The 21646-nt window shown below is 47.1% G+C and overlaps 3 protein-coding genes across 6 annotated transcripts in view; 1 reads left to right on the forward strand and 2 right to left on the reverse strand.

Annotated features, from left to right (window-relative positions):
* The window catches only part of NPR2 (natriuretic peptide receptor 2), an 18457-nt gene extending 7530 nt beyond the window's left edge, over positions 1 to 10927 (forward strand). Inside the window, exons 4-23 of one of the 3 annotated variants that reach the window (XR_011168529.1) lie at positions 760 to 873; positions 1197 to 1332; positions 2121 to 2215; positions 2448 to 2580; positions 2805 to 2889; positions 3428 to 3548; positions 3909 to 3983; positions 4189 to 4266; positions 4468 to 4572; positions 4677 to 4748; positions 6744 to 6903; positions 7137 to 7292; positions 7733 to 7901; positions 8074 to 8220; positions 8518 to 8641; positions 8878 to 8946; positions 9792 to 9966; positions 10040 to 10138; positions 10337 to 10457; positions 10630 to 10644. Coding sequence is in view for 2 of the 3 variants with exons in the window: in XM_069089161.1 (XP_068945262.1) it covers positions 760 to 873; positions 1197 to 1332; positions 2121 to 2215; positions 2448 to 2580; positions 2805 to 2889; positions 3428 to 3548; positions 3909 to 3983; positions 4189 to 4266; positions 4468 to 4572; positions 4677 to 4748; positions 6744 to 6903; positions 7137 to 7292; positions 7733 to 7901; positions 8074 to 8220; positions 8518 to 8641; positions 8878 to 8946; positions 9792 to 9966; positions 10040 to 10138; positions 10366 to 10457; positions 10630 to 10695 (2271 nt within the window). In the remaining variant the exon portion in view is untranslated. Of the gene's footprint in view, positions 1 to 759; positions 874 to 1196; positions 1333 to 2120; positions 2216 to 2447; positions 2585 to 2804; positions 2890 to 3427; positions 3549 to 3908; positions 3984 to 4188; positions 4267 to 4467; positions 4573 to 4676; positions 4749 to 6743; positions 6904 to 7136; positions 7293 to 7732; positions 7902 to 8073; positions 8221 to 8517; positions 8642 to 8877; positions 8947 to 9791; positions 9967 to 10039; positions 10139 to 10336; positions 10458 to 10629 lie in introns of all 3 variants that reach the window. The other 2 variants (XM_069089161.1, XM_069089166.1) reach the window with 2 other exon arrangements.
* Positions 10928 to 11024: 97 nt separating this feature from the next.
* SPAG8 (sperm associated antigen 8) lies at positions 11025 to 14577 on the reverse strand. Its single transcript, XM_069089174.1, has 6 exons — positions 12308 to 14577; positions 12030 to 12201; positions 11831 to 11876; positions 11582 to 11693; positions 11343 to 11402; positions 11025 to 11217 (listed from the first exon to the last, which is right to left on the reverse strand). The coding sequence occupies exons 1-6, from the start codon at positions 12746 to 12748 to the stop codon at positions 11095 to 11097; spliced, it is 954 nt and encodes a 317-aa protein (XP_068945275.1). The 5' UTR covers positions 12749 to 14577; the 3' UTR covers positions 11025 to 11094.
* Positions 14578 to 14713: 136 nt separating this feature from the next.
* On the reverse strand, positions 14714 to 20516 carry HINT2 (histidine triad nucleotide binding protein 2). 2 transcript variants are annotated; one of them, XM_069089183.1, is made up of 5 exons: positions 20360 to 20516; positions 15450 to 15590; positions 15220 to 15324; positions 15015 to 15087; positions 14714 to 14866 (listed from the first exon to the last, which is right to left on the reverse strand). In XM_069089183.1, the coding sequence occupies exons 1-5, from the start codon at positions 20429 to 20431 to the stop codon at positions 14775 to 14777; spliced, it is 483 nt and encodes a 160-aa protein (XP_068945284.1). In that variant the 5' UTR covers positions 20432 to 20516; the 3' UTR covers positions 14714 to 14774. The 2 variants fall into 2 exon arrangements, with proteins under 2 accessions (XP_068945284.1, XP_068945281.1); XM_069089180.1 differs by having other exon boundaries at positions 15450 to 15614; positions 20360 to 20515.
* Between the last annotated feature and the right edge of the window lie 1130 nt (positions 20517 to 21646).

Genomic DNA, 21646 nt, shown 5'->3' on the forward strand with positions numbered 1-21646 from the left:
TCTTCTTCTTCTTCTTCTTCTTCTTCTTCTTCTTCTTCTTCTTCTTTCTTCTTCTTTTCCTCCTCCTCCTCCTCCTTTTCCTCCTCCTCCTCCTTCTTCAGCAAATAGTATTTTATTTTTTCCAATTACATGTAAAGATAGTTTTCAACATTCCTTTTTTTAATAAGATTTTGAGTTCCAAATTTTTCTCTCTTCTTTTCCTCCCTTCCCTTCTTCCCCTCCTCTCTAAAATGGCCATGAAAAACAAAAAACAGCTAAAATAATGCACTTTGATCTGCATTCAAATTCCACAGTTCTTTCTCTGAATGTGGATAGCATTTTCTATCATGAGTCTTTTGGAATTGTCTTGGATCATTGTATTGCTGAGAAGAGCTATGTCAATGATAGTTTATTGTTTCTGTTGCTGTGTACAATGTTCTCCTGGTTCTGCTCACTTCAGTCAGCATCAGTTCATATTACAGATTATTTTTGAGAACATTTGGACCAATTGAATAGTTCCACCAACAATGTACTAGTGTCTCTGTCTTTCTACTACATCTCCAGCATTTATTACTTTTTTTTTTTTGGTCACCTTTACTCATTTGCAGAATGTGAGGTAAAACCTCAGAATTGTTTTAATTTTCATTTCTCTTATTATTAGTGATTTTGATGAACACATTACCTTGTTGTCTTGAGACTGTCTGACTGGATATTTCCTTATCTTTATACCTATCCTGAAATCCTTGTCTATTCATTTCTCACCCTGGCTCCTATTTATAGACTGTGTTGGTGATTACATATCGAGAGCCTCCAAACCCTGAATATCAGGAATTCCAGCATCGTTTGCTGCTGAGGGCCCGGACTGACTTTGGTGTGGAGCTGGCCCCCTCCTTGGTAAGGAGCCCTTTCCTTCTCTGAGATTCATCTGTACCTCAGAGAAGCCTTTTCCAGACCCAACCCACTCTCCCTACCCTCCATCTCTATTCACCTAACCCTAAATAAGATGCCATCTTATCCATGGATCCAGACTATGAATTCTTACCATTCTGCTCTCCCTTCCACTGGGAGGTATTGCAGGTTGGAAATGGATGCCCCCCAGGGACTGATAAGAGACGAAGGATGAATGGAAGTGGGGGGAAGACTGGGGAGGAGGGAGGAGAGGACAGAAGGTGGTTTTTGGAAGTGGGGGCGAGTAGGGCTGAGGTTGCTATTCCCAGATGAACCTCATTGCTGGCTGCTTCTACGATGGGATCCTGCTATATGCTGAGGTCTTGAATGAAACGCTGCAAGAGGGGGGCACCCGGGATGATGGACTTCGAATAGTGAAGAAGATGCAAGGGCGCAGATACCAGGGTAATAATAAATAACTCACATTTATGTAGCAATGTAAAGTTTACAAAGTGCTTTTCTCCCCTAGGAAAGCAGATTCTAGGGTATTGGAGAGCAGGGAGCAAATAGTGGTACATGGAAATTACTACCCTGAGTGTGAAGTTAGAAGGTGGTAGTTGAAATCCACTTGTCGCTTAACTACTTGTATGATATTGGGCAAACCACTTAACCTTCCCTAGGGTTCAGTTTCTGTATCTCTAAAATGAAGAGATTGAACTCAGTGGCCTCTAAGGTCCTTTTCAGTAGTAAATCAAATGAGATATTTGTAGAGCACCTGCCTGGCACATAGTAGACTCTTATTAAAAGTTTATTCCCTTCTGTTCCTCTAAATTTCTGCTGCCTTTTTAAAAATTGGTACTGGACTTGTGATTCATTGTTACAGGGAACCTCCCAGAACAATGCAGATCAGACAGGCTCTTAAGCTGTCTGGGATAGAGAGGTTAAGTGATTTGCTTAGGGTCACTCAGCAAGTTGTGTTCAGAGAGGTCAGACTTGAACTCAGGATTTTCTAACTCTGAGGCTGTCTCTTTATCCACTACTGCAGGTTCCCTCTAATGATTGTGGGGAGAGGGTAGGTATCAAGATATCGAAGAGCAGGGGCCAGATAGAGTGGGAGGGGTTGATGGGAAGCAGAAGCATGGGGTGTCAGGGGAAGGAGAGAACTGATAAGAGAGGAATATGCAGACAAAGAAGATGAGGGCAAGAGGACCCACAAAATAAGGCTATCAGGGTTTCAATCTTTCCCATCTCAGGTGTGACAGGGCTGGTTGTAATGGACAAGAACAATGATCGTGAAACAGATTTTGTCCTTTGGGCCATGGGGGACTTGGACTCCGGGGACTTTCAGGTGAGGGGGGTTATACAGATTTGCTGTGTGTGTTAAGTCTGTTGTTTTTGAATCTGACCTGGTGGCAGCACTGGAGTGACTAATGGTAGGGCCTAATTTTTTCTGCATAGATATAGCTGGTGATAGAGGTGGTGGTTGTGTTGGGGAGGTCACAAGGGAAGGAAATGTTTTTGTGTATGACAGAAGATGGGAAGTTGCTGTCTGTAATCCCTGCTTTCTCTCTTCCATGCAGCCTGCAGCCCATTACTCTGGAGCTGAGAAGCAGATCTGGTGGACTGGGCAGCCTATCCCCTGGGTGAAGGGGGCCCCTCCTTCTGATAATCCCCCTTGTGCCTTCGACTTGGATGACCCGTCCTGTGATAAAAGTGGGTGTGTGCAGGGGCTGGGGGCACAGCCTCCTCCCTCCTCTCCCAAGCAGCCCTCTCTTCCCCAAGTAACTACCAAATCCTTGATTTGGGGACTGCCTCCTTTCCTAGCTTCATACCTCCTTTTGAACTATCCTTACCCCTTCTTAAGGCATCTCCCTGCATACCTTGGGCCCTTTTCTCCTTTCCCCTCAAGTGACCACATCCTCCTCCCCCCTATACAGCCCCTCTTTCGACTTTGGCCATTGTGGCTTTGGGCACAGGGATCACTTTCATAATGTTCGGTGTTTCCAGCTTCCTCATTTTCCGGTGAGTTCTTGGCCTTACACTGCCCTCTTCTTCACTCCATTGTCACCAGCCAATCATCACTGTCCTTAAAGCCTTAGGAGCAAACCCCAATTCTTAGCCTGAGCCCAGGAAAGCATCCCAGGGGCTCATCCAGTACAGTTAAATGGATCTCCTTTTCCTGCCTCCTCCCCACCTCATCTTTCCCACAATATGGCCTGTTTGGAAGTGGTATCCTCAGTGGGCATCTCTTGCACATCTTGGCCTATCTACCAACCCAGAATCAAGAATGTGTTTAGAATTTCTTGGGTTGGCTTCAGTAGAGGTTCTTGCCCAGACTTTGGACTGATTTTCAGTCTCTGAGTTTGAAGAATAGTGCATTCAGCTGTGAATAACATCATCTAGAACATATGCTTTTTTTTTTTGATTCATCCAGATGTGGTGGTTGCATTATTAAAATCTTTGATCTACCCAGGTCAGGGCCTTCCCTTGCTCCCTTGCCCCAGTGCTGATCTATGATGTGGACCTGGGCTGGGCTTCTTGAAGTGTGCTGTCCTTTTAGGAAGCTAATGTTGGAGAAGGAGCTGGCCAGCATGCTGTGGCGAATTAGATGGGAGGAACTGCAGTTTGGCAATTCAGAGCGTTATCACAAGGGCGCAGGCAGCAGACTCACATTGTCCTTGGTGAGGCTGCTGCAGGTTTGGGGCTTCCTCTCCCTCCTACTCTGAAATATCACCTCTTCTCATTTACATCCTCCTCCTCTACCATGTTTCCTTCTGTTTCCTTCCTAACTATTCCCCAAGGAGAACTCCAGATGCATTCCCCAACTCCCTCACCCTCATTTGATAACTTTCTCTCAGGCTCCTCTCTCTAAGAGATGTCCCTCCTCTCCCACCCCCATTCCTTTACTTTTCCTGGTTCCTCTCTGGCTCTGAGTTCTCTCTATCAGCCTCAGCTCCCTGGTTTGTAATGATAGTCCATGTACTGCAGCTACTGTCCAACCTTCCCTTCCCTCCTTCCCCCCATGTCGCCCTTGGCCCCAGCGGGGATCCAGTTACGGCTCGCTCATGACAGCCCATGGGAAATACCAGATCTTTGCCAACACCGGTCACTTCAAGGTGAACAAACTTCTGCTCTCAGCCCTTGCCCTATTCCCCATGTTCCCTCACCCTCTGGTCACCCTGTTCTTCATCCCCTCCTCTTGCTCAGCAATATAATCAACTGGGCTCCTGACCCTTTCCCTCCTCCAGCACCCCAAGCCCCACAAACTCCTTCCTCTTGCTAGGACCTTAATCTCTTCTCCCTATTCTACTCCTTTTCCAGGGAAATGTTGTTGCCATCAAACATGTGAATAAGAAACGCATAGAGCTGACACGGCAGGTCCTGTTTGAGCTCAAACATGTAAGTCCTGGTCTTGGTAAAGGGTATTGGCAGAGGGGGTAGAGGGAGGAGAATTGAAGATAGGGAAGAAGCAGATAGAGGAGGGGATTAGGGATTTTTGGAAGATTCAAAATTGGAGGAAGGCTTAGAAGATTACAGTAATTCAGTTAACTTTAGGTATCTCTGTCTTCTTATTGTTTCCTTTCCTCCCAATCCCTCCAGATGAGGGATGTTCAGTTCAACCACCTGACTCGATTTATTGGCGCTTGCATAGACCCTCCCAACATCTGCATTGTCACAGAGTACTGTCCCCGAGGGAGCCTGCAGGTGAGAGTTAAGGGGAGTTTGGGATTGTGGGACAGGCAATCAATGACTGCAGTGATACTGTGTCAGAATCAGGGCAGGCACACCTGTTATCTTGTCACTCCTAGGACATTCTAGAGAATGATAGCATCAACTTGGACTGGATGTTCCGTTATTCACTCATTAATGACCTTGTGAAGGTGAGTATTCCCTCTGCTTAGGGGATAAATTAAATCAATCTCTAGTCTTTTTTTCTCTTGGGAGATGGAGATGGGGGGACTCGGTGCGTCAGAATTTTTGTAGGTGAAGGAAGATGAATGGAGAGATGGTGCAGTGGTCATCTCAAGGACGTAACTTGGACTCTTGCCATCATGGCCTTCCCTATCCCTCCTCACCAAAGAGAGCCTGAGATGAGATTGGCAGGGTGGTGATTAGGGGAGGCCTGGGCAATGCTCACAACTCACTGGAACAGTTTAATGTTTGCTTGGGCCTGGATCTGCTTCCCAACTTTCTCTAGCTCTGAAAATGGCAAGTGAGATGCCACCACACCACTACTCCTTGAACTCCTTTTTGACCTGTAAGTGTAACATACTCTCTGTTATTTCACAAGCAGAATCCTGAAGCGTTATGCCTTTTTTGGAAAAAGAAAAGCACAAAAGAAAGTGTTTATAGAGCATGGGGTTCTGAATTGTCTAGATGTACTCTAAAATTGTGGTTTTGTGACTGGCCTGGCTCCTGGAGATTTTTCTGGTGGATTTTCAGTTCATACCAAGGCTTTCTTTATGCCCTAGCTTGTCTGGACGGGACTCTGATTCTCTTAGACTCTAGCTACTTGGGTCTTTCCTGTGGCTTAAGGCTGCCATAACTAACTTCTGGTTGTTTCCTTCCTTTACTGTTTGCTAGATATTTCACTTGCTCCTGTTTTCAGGAGCTGTTCTTTCCATCGTTTGGTTTCTCCTTGAGTGTAGATCCAGTGTCTTTCCTAATACATCTAAGTCTTCTAACATGACCAGCCAGGCTAGGCAGGCCATGGAAAAAGCATTAAATTGTAAATTGAGATCTGGGTTCAAATTCCAGTATGGATAAGGTGTTCCTTAGCCTGTCATTTCCTCATCTATAAAATGGGGATAATCACATGTTTACTACCGATCTCACACAGTTGTGAGGAAAATGCTTTTTAACCTTGAAGTGTTGTATAAATGTGAGTTTTTGTGAGTTATAATTAGCATGCTCATGAGTCAATATTTACAGCTGGTACTAGTTCTGGTTGCATCTTCTTTCTTATCTGGCACCCAGACACTGCTTGCCTGGCAGTCATATAGTGGGATATGTGGGAGCTTGCCAGGCCCTTTGCAGGGCTGTGCACCCAGCTTTGGTGTCCACCTTCACCTGACTTCCACCAAGAAGCTGTAGCATGTGCAGTGGCCACACCCTGGGAAAGCCTTCTAAGCAGACAGGCTAAACCAAGTTGAGGGTAACCAGCAGGCCTCAAACCTGTCAATGAGTTAGGGGAACGTCTGCCTCAGGCGTGTGAAGACTTCCCCTGGCAGAGTAGGCAGAGGAGAGCAATTTGTTCCAAAGGCCACGAAGTGGGTGCTGTGGAGCGCTTAGAGCGTGGTCAGATATTGAAGACGCCAACATCATCCACTGAATCCTGAACCATGGCCGGGCTGTTCTGATTTTTGTCCTGCCACACTGGACTTTGATGACTCTGGAAGAGAGAGAGTGAGGGCCACCTGCCTCACTTAAATCCAATCCATGCTCAAGTTAAGACATCACTCCATGATGTTATTGGTCCTTTTTGAAACAGAGGACAAACAATGGAGTCCTGTAGTTTATATCCTGTTGTCCTGTCACTTTCCTGTAGTTTACCTGGAGTTCTCCCACTTGGCTGCTGTTCTTTTAATCACCAGAAAGAAGACTAATTTCTAGTCTACAACTCATAGGCTCCCCTTGACTTGTCAGCTGACCTGGCTCATTACTGCCTGAGCACTGCTTATAACTTTCTGCAAAGCTGATTTTCCCTTCAGCAGAATCTGTTTGGATTTCTCTGGAGGACGGATAGTCTTCCAAAATCAGCTCATTTAATTTTCATAGTACAAGATCCTTAAAACATACATTGGGAAAGGGGGTGGCATTCATCACAGACCTCCCCTTTTTTTCTTGGCCACAGTGACTTGGTTTGTGTCCTGCAGGGCATGGCCTTTCTTCACAACAGCATCATTGCCTCCCACGGGAGCCTCAAGTCCTCCAATTGTGTGGTAGATAGCCGGTTTGTGCTCAAGATCACTGACTACGGCCTGGCCAGCTTCCGGTCAGCTGCGGAGCCAGATGACAGCCACGCTCTCTATGCCAGTGAGGCCCCACCACCCTAAAGCTGCCTTCTTTTCATCTCCTCTGGTTCTGGCTGTCTCCATTTAGATTAGGATGGGATGGGCATAATGAGTTGGTCTAAAATGGGGCAGGGATTTGAGTTTTTTCCCCATCTTGGGGTCTTGGTGAATTGGAATGTTATGGGTTTGAGTCTCTGTGAAGACCTGGGTGCTGTCCCATTTAATAACTTAGACCAGCCCATTTACACTTTACAGAGAAGTTGTGGACAGCTCCGGAGCTGTTAAATGGGAGTCGCCTGCTGACTGTAGGTATCCAGAAGGCTGATGTTTACAGCTTTGGGATCATTCTGCAGGAGATTGCACTTCGAAGTGGCCCCTTCTATGTAGAGGGCCTGGACCTCAGTCCCAAGGGTGAGTCCTCTCCTCCTTGCCTCACACCTTTTTTTGGGAAGCAATCGGGGTTAAGTGACTTGCACAGGGTCACAGGACACAGCTAGTCAGTGTCTGAGGTCAAATTTGAACTCAGGTCCTTCTGAGTCCAGGGCCAGTGCTCTATTCACTGTGCCACCTAGCTGCCCCAACTCCTTGCCCCCCCCCCTTTTTTTTGCTTTTTGGAGAGGGGGAAGGCAGGGCAATTGGGGTTGTGACTCACCCAAGATCACATGGCTAGTAAGTGTTAAGTGTCTGAGGCTGGATTTGAACTCAGGTCCTCCTGATTCCAGGGCAGGTGATCTATTCACTGTGCCACCTAGCCACCCCTTCCTTGCCCCTTTCAATGAGAGGTGCTAGATAATGGTTCCTAGGGTGAGCACTATAATTTTCTGCAATCTCTTTGCTCTCTACATCCCCAGAGATTATCCAAAAAGTCCGCAATGGTCAGCGGCCATACTTTCGGCCAAGTATTGACCGAGCACAGCTGAGTGAGGAGCTAGCCTTGCTGATGGAGAGATGCTGGGCCCAGGATCCAGCTGAGCGACCAGACTTTGGACAGATCAAAGGCTTCATCCGACGTTTCAACAAGTGAGAGGGCATCAGAGACATATGGGGTTTCCCTGAGAGTGAGTGAAGCTGAGTCCTGGTTGCTTTGGAGGGGCTGAAGGACTTAAGTGGAGGCTCAAGTGAGGTACAGGTGGTATGTGTGTGTGTTTTTTTGGGGGAGATTCACCAAATAAAGCACCCTTCCCTCCCATAGGGAAGGTGGTACCAGCATCCTAGATAATCTCCTGCTTCGAATGGAGCAGTATGCAAATAATCTGGAGAAGTTGGTAGAGGAGCGGACACAGGCCTATCTGGAGGAGAAGCGCAAGGCCGAGGCACTCCTTTACCAGATTCTGCCGCAGTGAGATCCTTGAGAATCCCTTTGTCTCTCCTCCAGCCCCAGGGGCTCCTCTCTCTTATCCAAGACATTCTAGACTCCCCTTCCCAAGGAAGCCTCAGCTAGGATTCACCCTCCCCCCTTGCCTGCTTGCTCTGGCGAGCTCCTCCCTCACCCCCACCAGTTACTGTTGTGCTTCTCCTACGAGAGTAAGCTCCTTCAAGTCCTCTTCATGTTCCAAGCCCTGCTTCCAGTGTTAGCACCCTCTTTCTACTGCCACACAAGAGGCACAGACACATTCATCCCTTCCACCCTTCCCAGCTCAGTGGCTGAGCAGCTGAAACGAGGGGAGACTGTACAGGCTGAGGCCTTTGACAATGTCACCATTTACTTCAGTGACATCGTGGGCTTCACAGCCCTTTCAGCAGAGAGCACCCCTATGCAGGTGAGAGACTTTTGTAAGCCATAGGATAGAGGGGCCTTTGAGTCTCTGGAAAGGATTGGGGTCTCTCTGGTGGGGACTTGGAATACTTGGTCTTAAGGGAGTTTGGGAGTGGTATTAGGTTCCCATTGATGTCAGGATTATTTATCTTTGGGGGGCACTAGAGTACCTCAGGGGAAAGTCATAATCTTTGTGGAGGTCAGGAACCTGAATCTCAGAATCTCCCTATCCTATGTCAGGTGGTGACACTCCTGAATGACCTATACACCTGCTTCGATGCCATCATTGACAACTTTGATGTGTACAAGGTGGGAACCAGGGTTAGCACCTCTTCCCCCAAACCAGGATCTGGTTTCCTGAAACCCTGAAACCAGGACTACCTGGGGCTTCTGAACCCCAGCCCCTGTGAAAAAATGTGGGTTTGGGGACACTATATGTGTGTGTGTGTATGTGTATGTGTGTGTGTATGTATGTATATATGTGTGTATTTATGTATATATGTACTCCTAGGCCCCTAATTTGGCTCTTTGGGAACTCACCATCACTGGGACCAGTAGCCGCTCTAAGCTCATCTTTTTAATCATAGCAAACTTGTATAGGTCTTGGACTGATAAAAGTATTTTAAAATAAACTTTTTTATTTAGGTCCCTCTGTTGGCAGAGATTGAATTCCTATTCCATAGACCCATACTGCAGCCTAAGACCCTCTGACTGGGGTCACCTCTTAAATTGCTGGGAGTCCCTGCCTCACCTCTGTTGTTCACAACAACCTCTAGTATGCTGCTCTTTCTTGTCATTTGTTGGCTTATTCCATTCCAGTCACAGTTCATAGCTGCAGATATGGTTATGTTGTTGTCACATAGCTTCAAACTTATCATAGAAGGAGAAGCAGTTAATTTCTTTTGTGTGAGGCAAACTTTAAAGTTCCTCAGTCTGGGTCTCAGATGAGTAAACTATATCTGGTCTTTAGTCTCTTTGTTACCCCATTCTCGTCCCACTTCCTCCTTTCTCATCTCCTCCTCCTATCCCTTCCACTCTATCTGCTTCTCTGCCCCCTTTGCCTGCCACCTGCTGTTTTAGGCCAAATACACACAGATGGAAATGAGTATGCTTCCATGATACTGACCACCTGACCCTGTTATTTTCCTTTATAGGTAGAGACTATTGGTGATGCCTACATGGTAGTATCTGGTCTTCCGGGGCGTAATGGTCAGCGCCATGCCCCTGAAATTGCCCGTATGGCCCTGGCACTGTTGGATGCCGTTGCTTCCTTCCGAATTCGGCATCGGCCTCACGATCAGCTACGCCTGCGAATTGGTGTACATACTGGTAAGATTAGCTCTGGCTCTTGACCCCTACCCCCAAATGGCTATAGGATCTCTCCAACTTGCCCTCCCTTTAGGGCCAGTTTGTGCTGGAGTTGTTGGCTTAAAAATGCCCCGATATTGCCTGTTTGGGGACACAGTGAACACTGCCTCACGTATGGAGTCCAATGGACAAGGTGAGATTTACCCCCCAGATCTTTGCCTTTTAGAGAGTTAGGAAATACTTTTTATCACCCTGCAGAGCTATTCAGTGTAATAGAATTATTATCCCATTATTCTCCCCTACTGTTTTGTGTCAAGTGGGTGGGAGGAGATGGGAAAGGGACCCACAGTTTCATTTCTTGCCCTTATTTCCCATCCCCAACCTTGGTCAGCCCTTCTCTGACCCTTCTTGGCTTCTTAGCCTTGAAGATCCATGTCTCATCCACAACCAAGGATGCCCTGGATGAGTTTGGCTGCTTTCAGCTGGAGCTTAGAGGAGATGTGGAGATGAAGGTGATTGGGGGCCGGGTGGTATTGGGATGAAGGGGTTGGTAATGGTGTGAGGAGAAAGGGGACAAAAGGGTACCTGTAAAATGGGGAGAGGGGAAGAAGAGGACTGGAACAGGACAAAGCACTGATGTGGGTGGGGTCATGGGGGTGGTGCTTTGATTTTCTACCATCACAGGGAAAGGGAAAGATGCGGACGTACTGGCTCTTGGGAGAGCGAAAAGGACCATCTGGACTGCTGTGACCTGAAATGCCTTCTTCCCCCTTTTTTGCCAACCCCCAAGGATCTGTGGCCATGATCTTTATTATTCACTAGCCATATGGGACACTATCACAGAGCACTGTGTGTGTGTGTGCACTTACTATGCCCTGGGGCATCTGACTCTGGGGCTTGTACATATTCTCCTTTTCCCACCCTTGTAAATATCTGTATCTAAACCAGAATATTTTGGTCAAATATAAAAATTATAAAACCAGCCATGGATTCACAATTATAACTGAAACCCTTAGGGGGTGAGCAAGGTCATGGCACCTTTTCCTCCTTTATCCAATTAGGCAGTCTCAGACAAGGAATAATAGCTAATTGTATGATTTATTTCCCCCATTCCATTATCCAATCTGCTTCTCTCCTACCATTTCCCCTTCAGAGTTGAGGGGAGTTCTCAGGGCCACAGGGTAAGGGCTGCTCCATGGACAGATGAACAGGTGTTGAGAAACTACAGTTTTTTCGAAATGGGGTATCATATGTCCGAATATGGCTGACACCCTGAAAAATTCTCCAAGTTAGGCTAAGACCTCTTCCCACCAGCCTACCCAACCATGTTTCTGTTCACCACCTCTCTCCAAACTTCAGCCTGCCCCCACCTCCCCCAGGAAGTCCCCTTAACACACCGGAAGTTTTGATGCCTCTTGCAGCCAGTAGGTCTCTGGCTGCTCCTGCAGGCTGTGAGGCTGTATGGGGAAAAGGAATTGAGAGTCCATGGGGGTGGGAGGCATAGTATTTTCCCTCCCCTAATTTTCTTGTGTGACCTTTCCACCCCCTGCATCCCAAAGGATTCAGAAAATAGCCTCCAAGTCCTCCCACTAATCTATCCAGGACAGTCTTCTTTATTGGGAGGCGATGTTCTCACCTTGGTGGGAGGTGGTGGCCCAGGTCGATCGAGTTCCCTCTGATAATCATGGTGGGTTACGGACTCATAATTGAAACACTTTGGTGGATTCAAGGCCGGGTCCATTTCCTTCCTGCATAATAATGCCAGAGTTCAGGGCCATTCCCCCCCCGCCCCTTATTCCCACCCACCTTGTCTCTCCCCATCCAATTCTTCCCCGACTTCCCCCCCCCCCCCCCCCCCCCCCCCCCCCCCCCACTTATCCCTCACCGAACCTGGTGTTGCAGAAGCAGCTCCAGCATAGCTTCTCTCTTTCCTAGGGGAAGGATGGGACAGGGGAGTCACAGGTCAGTGGGGGGGGAGGGAGAGAATGGGGAAGAGAAACTAGGCCTCAATTTCAGTTTCGACCTTCATTATCACCCTTTCCCACTCCTTCCTGAGTTTTTCTCTCCTTAGTCTTCATGTGTACCTCGGAGAGCTCTCCGAGGATTCCCTGGGTGCTGGTAGGAATCCTTGTGAGTGGTCCTGGAGGCCTGGGGGGAGGACAGCTTTAGGGTCAGCAGGCCCAAGTGTCCGTGGCGGTAGCGGAAACCTTCGCTTTCCTCATGATTTGCGATCCAGTCCAGCTCGTTGGTGGCTCTCTGTGGGACCCGAAGCCCTGAATGACTCCACAGCCCCCCACGGATCCCCATGGGTGGGCAGAGCCCCTACCCCCGCCCCCAGGGAAAGGAAAGGGGGCTGCACTACCTCTTCCACCCAGTTATGGATGAGGCACTGGCCCCGCGGCAGCGGCTCCTGGGGCTCCCGGGACTCGGGGCACCGGGGCAGCCCCGGGGAGCCGGGCTCGGGGACTTGCAGCGCCTCCCAGGAGTGCTGCCCCTGAGTGTTAGGTCCCCAGTAGCAGCAGTGCAGGGGGGGCAAGCGGGGCTGCGGCAGGAAGCCGTCGCAAACCCGCCCCGGCTGCAGAGCGTAGGAAGATTTCGTGCTGCCCTTCGGGCCCTGTGGCGTGATCCCAGAGCTCTGCTGGGACGAGACCGTGGGCTCTTCTCCTGTGAATGCCGGGGCCTCAGCCGGGCCGGTATCCTGGGTCGCCGAGGCACTCTTCCGAGGGCCCGGGCCCTGGCCCTCTTCGGGGCCCGCCCCTTCGACCACCTGGGTCGCCTCGCCGCCCTCCGTCTTCCCCTCCATGTTAGCGGGTCGCCAAGGAGACGGCCGGTGACGTCGTGAGACTCCGAACGCCGGGCCCGTCCTTGGGGGCGCTCACGGGCGAGGCTCCGGCTGGAGACCCAACTGGATCTGGGACGCGGTGAGAAACAAGCCCCGCCTGGGGCCGCGGCCGGTCTTCTCTAAACCATTTCAGCAGGGCACTCCTTCCCCGAGACAAGCCCCCAGCCCCCCCATCTCTCACCACGTGGGTGCGGCCGATGCTGCGCCGCTCAGGCCGACCGACCTTCCCTTTGGTACCCGGCTAGGATGTGCCAGACAGTGGGCAGTCATTCAGCAAACACACTACACGCAGGATAAATACATCGTTGACAGTCCAAGTAGGGAGTCCCCGAAGTCGAGCGATGCTCAGAGTTGTACATAAGAAAGACCATTCTGGTAGGAGCACAGAATTAATTCTAAGTTGCTGCTCTGGCCCAGACGGCCGGCAACAATGCCCTGGATAGGGTGGTGGCGGTGGGAAGGAGGATGGACGTGAAATGCGGACCACTTGTGTCTTCTGGATCTCGGGCCCCAACTAGCGTCTTGCACATCTAGCTTTTGTAGGCACAGCATGCTAAAGTCCTGGAGATGCTGTGGTCACCCAACAGGCTCCCCATCTTCATTGTTCCTGAAACTGCCCTCCACAAAAGTGTCAAACTCCACTAACTCCTAGAGGTGGGTATTCCTCTCCCTGTTTTGCTTTATTATTTCGGTTTCAAGTCTATAGCCCAAGTAGATTGGTTTTTTAATTGTTGTTGCTACCATTATGCTTTCAGGATTCGATCCTTGCTGTCTGCCTAGTTCTGTGCTGATGATGCAAGGTGCTTGGGACACTCCAGGGACAGCTCAGTCCCCTCACTTCACAGCTGGTACTGACATTAGATAGCTCCACAAGGGAATAGTTTTCCCCACACAATTGGGATGCAGAGTGCTATTATGGTTGTGAATCTCTTTCTCTGTTGCTTCTTAAGTAAAATATCCTGTGTTCTCCAGGTTTTTTTTTTTTAAATAGCTAATATCTATTGGGAAATGGAATACAGATGGAGAGAAATCCAACAGTACATACTCGTTGCCAAGTCTTACAGAATAGCTTTTCAGTGGACTGAAAAATGCAATTCATCACCTATCTCTCTGTGTACCAGTCCCCACCTTGGGCCTTTCATTCCCTGTCTCCCCAGGAAGAAGTGAAAACCTTCCTCTTTTACATTTCTTTTATTTCTAACAAGAGAGACATGCCTCTTGACAATCTCACAGGGCACTTGTTGGTGAAGAAAATCTTTTGTAAACCATAAAGTGCTACAGAAATGTGAATTATCATCTTAACATTAAAAAGCATGCTGACTTTTCTCAGTGATCCTGTTCCTTCAGTCAAGGAATGTGAACAAAGAATATTTTCCCCACTAGGTCAGAGGCAATATAGAGTAGAATGAATGCCAGATTTGGAGTCAGAGGACCTGAGTTCAAATTCCATTTCAGTTTACCTTCTGTGTGACCCTTGCTTGGTCATTCTTAGCCTCAGTTTCCTTATCTGTGAAGCGAAGATATTATAGTACCTATTTTACAGAGTTATTGTGAGGATCAAATGAAATAATGTAAGGTGCTTTGTAAGCTCTAAAGCATGACATAAATGCGAACTACTATTACCACTACACGTATGATTCTTAACAAGTCCCTTAATCTCTTTGGGCCTCAGTTTCCTCTTTTATAAAATGAAGGGTTGGACTAGGTTATTTCTAATGTTCCTTCCAGCTCTAACTCTGACTTCCCTTCATCCCAAGCTTACTCCACCACAGATCCCAGGCCATCCCTCAGGCACTTGGTGAGGCAGTCACTGATGGAAATTGGGATAAAAATGATCTCCCTTCTTGTGCTCTACTTTCCCCATCTCCAAAGTGAGGGTTAGAGGAGCTTTGTTCAAATGGCTGAAGGTAGACATGGAATCAAGAGTCAGGGTTCAACAGGTTTATTAACAATCATAGATTCCCACATCCTCTCGTCCTGTTCAGGGTCAGCCTGGTGGCCACTGAAGTTGCCGACCCCCAAGTATGTGCAGATGCAAGTGATATACAGATTGGGCTCCAAGCTTCCCATCGTTGATCACTGAAATTGCATGGGGTTAGAGGCATTAGGTACATAGGTAATGGGGCTACAGGTTAGAGAGTCTGGGTCAGGGGGAGCAATGTAAGGGTGAGGCATAAGATCAGTGATTAGACATAAAGGTTTGGAGGTCAGGACTTGGATCACTCACCTAACCGGTATCCATCTCCTAGACCCTCAGCTTTTGCTGTCTGTGCAGCCACAAGCAGTAGGTGGCCCAGGAGCTGGGACAGGATAATCAAAATGGAAGAAAGAGTTAGGGCCAGCATTCCCTGGTCTGTAGTTAATAATCAAGCACCCCTCACCCAAACTCTGCCCTTCCTAGTTTTTCCTCTTGACCCCATACTCTCCAACACCTGTTTGTCCTGCTCTTCAGCCTGGCTGATCCGAGGAATAGGCTTTTTGGGAATGACTAGAAGATGCACTGGGGCTTGAGGGGCCACATCTCGGAAGACAAGACACTGGGGAGTAGAAAAAGGATATATAAAATAGGCTGTAATTGCAAAACGAGGTGCCAATGTGTAAGTGGAGTAAGAAGGTGATGGATATTCCATAAGGGTGGCTACAGGGCTATGTGGCATGCTACCTGTTGGTCCTCATAAAGTATGTCAGCAGGAATGCTTTTGTCAATGATCCGGGAGAAGATGGTAGGGGCTGCTCCTCCAGGGGCTGCTTGCTGGGCTTTGAACACCTCATCTCCACCAGGGACCCCTGAAACTCCTCGAACCTGAGATAGGGTCACAGATTGACCCTGGGTCAGTTAATCATTCAGCAAACATGCACTGATTCCATTTCTCCCCCATCCCCAACTCCCCTGTGTGTAGTAGCCCTAGCCAGGTAGCACTGTAAGGGAGAAAAAAAAATGTGCAGTTATAACTAAGTACAATTAATGGTGCAGATTATAAAATATTGTAGGAGTCTGGAGAGTCATATGGGATAGGGTTGGATGGGATAGAGATCAGATGAGCTAGTGGCAGGACTTAAAACGAGAGGAATGGGAATGGGGGTAAGGTACCAATTACATTATTTCACCATCATTATAAATTCAGTCAAATTCGAGCCAGAAAGCTTGGGCAATGTCCCTCTAATCCACTTTAGGCAAATCCCTAGGCACCAGGCATCTTGTACCTTCAACCCTTGGGAATATGAAACTTGAGTAGTAATTTGCTAGAGGCTCCATCTGAAAGTTACTGTATTCCTCAGAGGTTCAATCAGATCTCCTATCCAGGCTTAACTCCATCCTCAGCAGGTTCTGACTGACCTGACCAGACTAGCCACAGGGTTTGATTGCATTCATTAAAATAAACACATCTGGAGAGGTTAAGACAAAAGGGGCTACATATCCAAACAGTTAATAAATATCAGAAGGCCTCTTTCTAAAAAGTGATTTAATACCCATTGTTATCTGCACTATGTCTGTCACTAACTGTCTAGATGAACAAGTCACCTAGACTCTTTGAGCCCCTTTTTTCATCTATAACATGGGGAAAATGAAATAAATATGCATTTAAGTGCCATGGACTGAGGATGCAAATAGAAAAAGCAGAAAGGCCCTCTTCTCAGAGAGTTCACATTCTAATGGGGGAAGACAATACATGTAGAAGTTTGGTGTCAGGGAAGACGGCAAGGCCAGGGAGCCCTTCCTTAGAAAACCTGAGGTTTCTGCCCCACAGAAGTGGCCCAACACCCTTAGGAAGTGGGGAGTAAGCCTATTGGTTAGAGTAGAGAGAGATGGTGACTTCCACTGGGAAGGATGGGGTTTCTGGAAAAGGAAAGGGAGAGTTTTACTGGCAGGAAGGTTGGATAGGAAGGCTGTCAAGGGGAGGGGAAAGTTGGGTCCCCAGATAGGGATGATACTCAAACTACTTACTTCACGGAAAATGAATTCAAAAGCACGTTGTAGAGCACTATATACATGTGAATTAGTGAATCTGACTGCTTTGTCTAGCCAGCCAGTTCACCATTTATTTATCTGTAACAACAGACTAGCCAACAAATCATCTCAACTCAAATCTTAAAAAATGTCAGGGGAAGGTCTAACTAGTCCAGAATCATTCTAATGTAAAATGTTAAAGGTTTTCATTATTTTAAAAATCCATTTAGGGGCAAATAAGTGCTGCAGTGGATAGAACACTTACCCTGGAGTCAGGACCTGCATTCAGATCCAAGCTCAGACACTTGATACTAGCTGTGTGACCCTGGGCAAGTCACTTAACCCTGACTGCCTCTGTCAGAAAAAAAAAATCCATGTACAAAGTTTATCTAACAATAAATAGATTAGCCTGGCTAGGAATGAGGGGAGGTAGTGCATGAAGGAAGGCAATGGTACATAAGGTTGGTTAAGGGAAGATGTACCCAGATTGTGGTAGATCCTGAATTCCAAGCTGTTTGTTATACCTAAAAATGATACCACTGATATTTTTCATAAGCTTCATTTTATAGCTCTTGAGCACTGGTATGGTACTTTGTTATACTGAAACATCATTCTGTTTGTTCTATCAGGCCAATTTGTTAGTAAATCAGAACACCATTCTGAACCAGAGGTAACTATTTTGTCCCCTGACTTCAGACCAGCATTTCTGACTTCCAAACAGAATTCTCTACCCCTCTGGTCCTACTGGTACTTAAGTTCAATGTATTCCAATCCAAATGATCATCTCTGCTCCCAAACCTGTTTCCTGACATCTTCAATTGCATCCAAGGCCCCAAACTGCATCCCCTCCGAATTTTCCCTTTCTCTAACACATTTAATCAGTTACCAAGTAGCTACCAAACACTCTGGATTTATCTTCAGTAGCATCTCTTCTTTTCATCCCCAACTGAAACTACTTTAAATCCTAATTACGTACACTTTTACGAGTCCCCTCATCAGTCTTTCAACTTCGAGTCCTGACCCCCTCAAATCCATCTCACACACTGACAAGTGTGTTTTCATAACACAGGTCTGATTGTACTACTGTCTGTTCAAAAGCCTTTGATGGCTACCTCAGTTATTGAAGACAGTCCAAAGTTCTCAGGCTGCTATTTGGGAACAAGCTAACTTTCCAGCCTTATGCTTCCAATTAGACTACTCAACAAATATATCCTGTGCATATCACCTCTGCATCTATGCTCACACAATTCCTGTGCCAAGAATGAACCTTCCATTTCTGCTTACTGAAATCCTAACTGTCTTTCAAGGTTTGTCTCAAATGCTAAGCCCCTTCCTCTAAGCCAAAAGTATTTCTTTCCTCTCTTGGCGGAATGCCAACAAGAGTTTATATAATTGTTCTATTCCATTTTATATTTCAGTTACTTTGTCTTATCTTCCTATTAGACTATAAGCTTCTTGAGAGGAGGAATATGTCTTAATTATCTTTGAATTTCCCTCAGCCCAGAGCCCTGTGCTCAGTTTATAGTAGGTATTTAGTAAATATTTATTAAATTTTGTGTTCAGTAGTATATGTAATCACTTTCATCACAGAGGAGAAAGTTCATCTAAATCATTTCAGTTCTTCCATGTGCCCCCAAGCAACAAGTATTTCCCAATGGTGGAATGGAGCAATCCTTTCCTGTAGCCACTTTTCAGTTTCTGTTTTCACTGGGCTCATGACCAAAGGAGAAAGAATTATTGCATTGAAACAAGTTGTCTGTGGACAGCAGGGAACTGACCCAAGCCCTTATGTAAGCACTTCTGAAAGATGTGTACTAGCAATGGTTAGGGACAGTCTCTCCAAATTATAGTGACCCTCCCCTTCCTCTCTTCTATAAAAGATGGGAGCTAAAGAACTGTGCAGTCATCCTCTCTCATCGATCTCCATGGGTTTATGAAAGCTCTGAAATAAAAACTCAGAGAATTGGATAGCATTTCTGAGATAATCCAAACTTCATTTTCTTTTGTGTGGTATATATTGAGTTTAACAGTTTAATTTTTTAAAATGTTGTACTTAGAAAAAATAATAAAATTAATTTGCATTCCCCTTCAGCACACTTCTCTCCCCTTAGGAACCCTTACTAACTAACCAGAGGCTACAAATTTGGGATAATTCACACATTAGAAAAATGCTGACTTTAAAGTTTGTTGCAGATAACAGACTGTATATGTTCAGTAAATAAATCCTTGCCGAATTGTATACATGGGAAAAATCAGCACTCAGAAACTTGTCATTTGTTATGGTTCATTATAGGCAGTGTGACATAGTGGAAAATGTACTAGATGGGGAAGGCTGGTTGGGTATTCATGGGTGAATCATTTATTTCACTATTTATTTGAAATGTTTTTACACCTGCAAAATGGGAATGATAATTCTTGCTCTTATCACTCAAAAAATTGTATTGAAGAAAAGATTAATGTAAAGTGGGTTTGTAGCTGTAAACTCATGGGCATGACCCAATATAATATCCTAATGGGACCTGGTCTAACTAATCTTTTTATGTCCAGACATAGTGGACTCTAATGAATGCTTACTGGAATAAGTTACCCCCCCCCCCTTTTTTTTAAAGGAAAAGTTTGTGCTGTAAAATACCAATTTGGTGATTATGAATAAAAAATGAAAAGGTTTACTGTGACGAGCATTTGCATTCACAAAATTCTTTATAAGTTCCTGTTTTCTGCATAGAAGATAATTAAGTCTGTGACCTGTTAATTGTATACACATATAACATAAAGTGAAAAGAGGCCTGGCTCTAGTCTTGAAACCTGCTTCTGCTACTTACTATGTGACCTTGAATAGTACAACAAACAGTTATTAATCATTCCTTCTAGCTGTAGTTCTGTGGTCCTGCAAAGACAATAATTCCCATTCTCTGCTCCCCTCTTACATTTTTTTAAGTTTTTGTTTTTTTTTTTAAGCAATCTGGGTTAAGTAACTTGCTCAAGGTTACACGGCCAGTTATTTCTGGGTGTGGTGCTAAGTATCTAGATGAGCCCGAATTTGATCCCCAGGTCATCCCGACACTGGAGCCCGGTGCTCTTACTCGCTGAGCCACCTGGCCTCCCTCTTACATTTTTATGGGGTATAGGGAGGAAGAGAAGATGCAACGTGAACACATGATTTAGTACGAAGTAATTTTAAAAGGCAGAAAAAATTAAGGAGAGGAAGGAATCAGGAAAAGCCTTCATTTAGGAGAAAAATAGTAATAGCTGGCTCGTCCAGGGCGCTTTAAGATTTGCCAAGCGCTTTACGTGTTCTCTCAGGTGGCACCTGTGCTTTTGAAAGAGGCTTGAGGTGGCCAGTCTATTCCAGCCATGGAGGGCGACCCACGCAAAAGCACCGAGCCTGCAGATGGCACTCCCCGTGTGGGCAACACCTAGCAAGCTAATCTGGCACCGACAGGGAGAAAAGGTCGCGAGAGCCAGCGCCGTAGCCTGGAGGCGCCTAGGTCCTGAGCCGGGCTTGGTAGGGCCGAGGGAAGGAGGCGCGGACAGGCCCGAGGCTCGCTGAGCTCAAGCCGGGGAGGGAAGGGGCGCCGGGAATCCGGGCCAAAGGTAGGTGGCGCACCTCACCCCCTCCTCACCTGCAGCCGCACGGCAGCCCCGGTCACACGTCGCGTCACTCGGAGGGCAGCCCAGGCGATTACAGCCGCCATAGCAGCCCGGGAGCCACAGTGTGTTCCGAGAGCCCCACACCCCCCGCTCCCGGAAGCGAAATTTACCTTTCCTTCCGTTGGCTGCTCTACTAGCCTGTCCGCGGGTCCCTTCATTTCATTGGCTCTGTCCCATTGGCTCCGCCCCCAGGAGCTGCACAGTCTCTTTGCCTTCTATTGGCTCCACCGCGGGGTGGGGCGGACCTTTAAACCCCTTAGGATCGGTTACCTTTTACACCGTTACGTGACCTATTTAGGGACAGGGTAGGAACTGTTAACCCGGGGAGGGTCTTTCAGCCCCTAAGGCTCTGCTGTTCGGAGGAGGAGCTTTTTTGCACCGTAGGCTCTCCTAAAGGAGGGGACGGGAGGGCCGAGGAAGAGAGACACCGAAAAACATCGAGAGACCAAGAGGCAGAGGGAGAGGGGAGGTCACTGCTTATTGGCTAGTTTCTCCCCCGTCCCCCCCGCTCCCCCTCCCCCCCCCTCATTAAATTAAACCCCTCGAGCCTGTGTCTTTGGAGTGGGATTTCGGCCTTGGCTTCTCGCACCTTGTTCTCATCCTCTTGGAGTAGACCAGGAGCCTGTGAACGTCCCATTTTATAGAGAGAGACACTGAGGGAGACTGAAAAGTTCTTGAGTCATCCACTCAAAGAGACAAATATGGCAAAATAGAAAGAACACTGGACTGAGCATCAGAAGGCTAGCGCCTTGTCCGTGGTACGCACTTAATGGATGAATGAGACTCAGTCACTAGCTACGCCACCTTGGGCAAGCCGTTTAATAATAACTCCATTTTGCGTAATGCCTTAGGATTTACGGAACACTTTCCTCACAACCCTTATTATTCTCATTTTACAGATGAGGAAACCTGGACTCGAGGTTAAATAGCTCATATTGCCCAATGTTATGCAGTTAGTGTCGGGGCTGTTGTTGGAATCCGAGTCTACTGTCTCAGAAGTGTTTAACTTGCATGAATCTCCGTTTTTCTCCTCTGGAAAATAAGGGGACCGGACAAGAATCTATCAATTGGTGATCACTTAGTTTTCTTCCACTTATGGCATTCTATGATTCCAGGCTAAGCGCTGTCCCCCGGGGTCAGACCAGATTCTCCTCCTAGTGAGCACACCCCAAGAGAGAAGGTACTGAGATTGACAGCCACATCCTCAGACGTTTATAAAGATGCAAGTTTCCTTTCTTTGCATCCACAGCACTAGGTAC

This window comes from Petaurus breviceps, unplaced genomic scaffold (genome assembly GCF_028583685.1).
Source record: "Petaurus breviceps papuanus isolate PSGF00001 unplaced genomic scaffold, PetGlider_PUasm1.0 120, whole genome shotgun sequence".
Taxonomy (NCBI): Eukaryota; Metazoa; Chordata; class Mammalia; order Diprotodontia; family Petauridae; genus Petaurus; species Petaurus breviceps.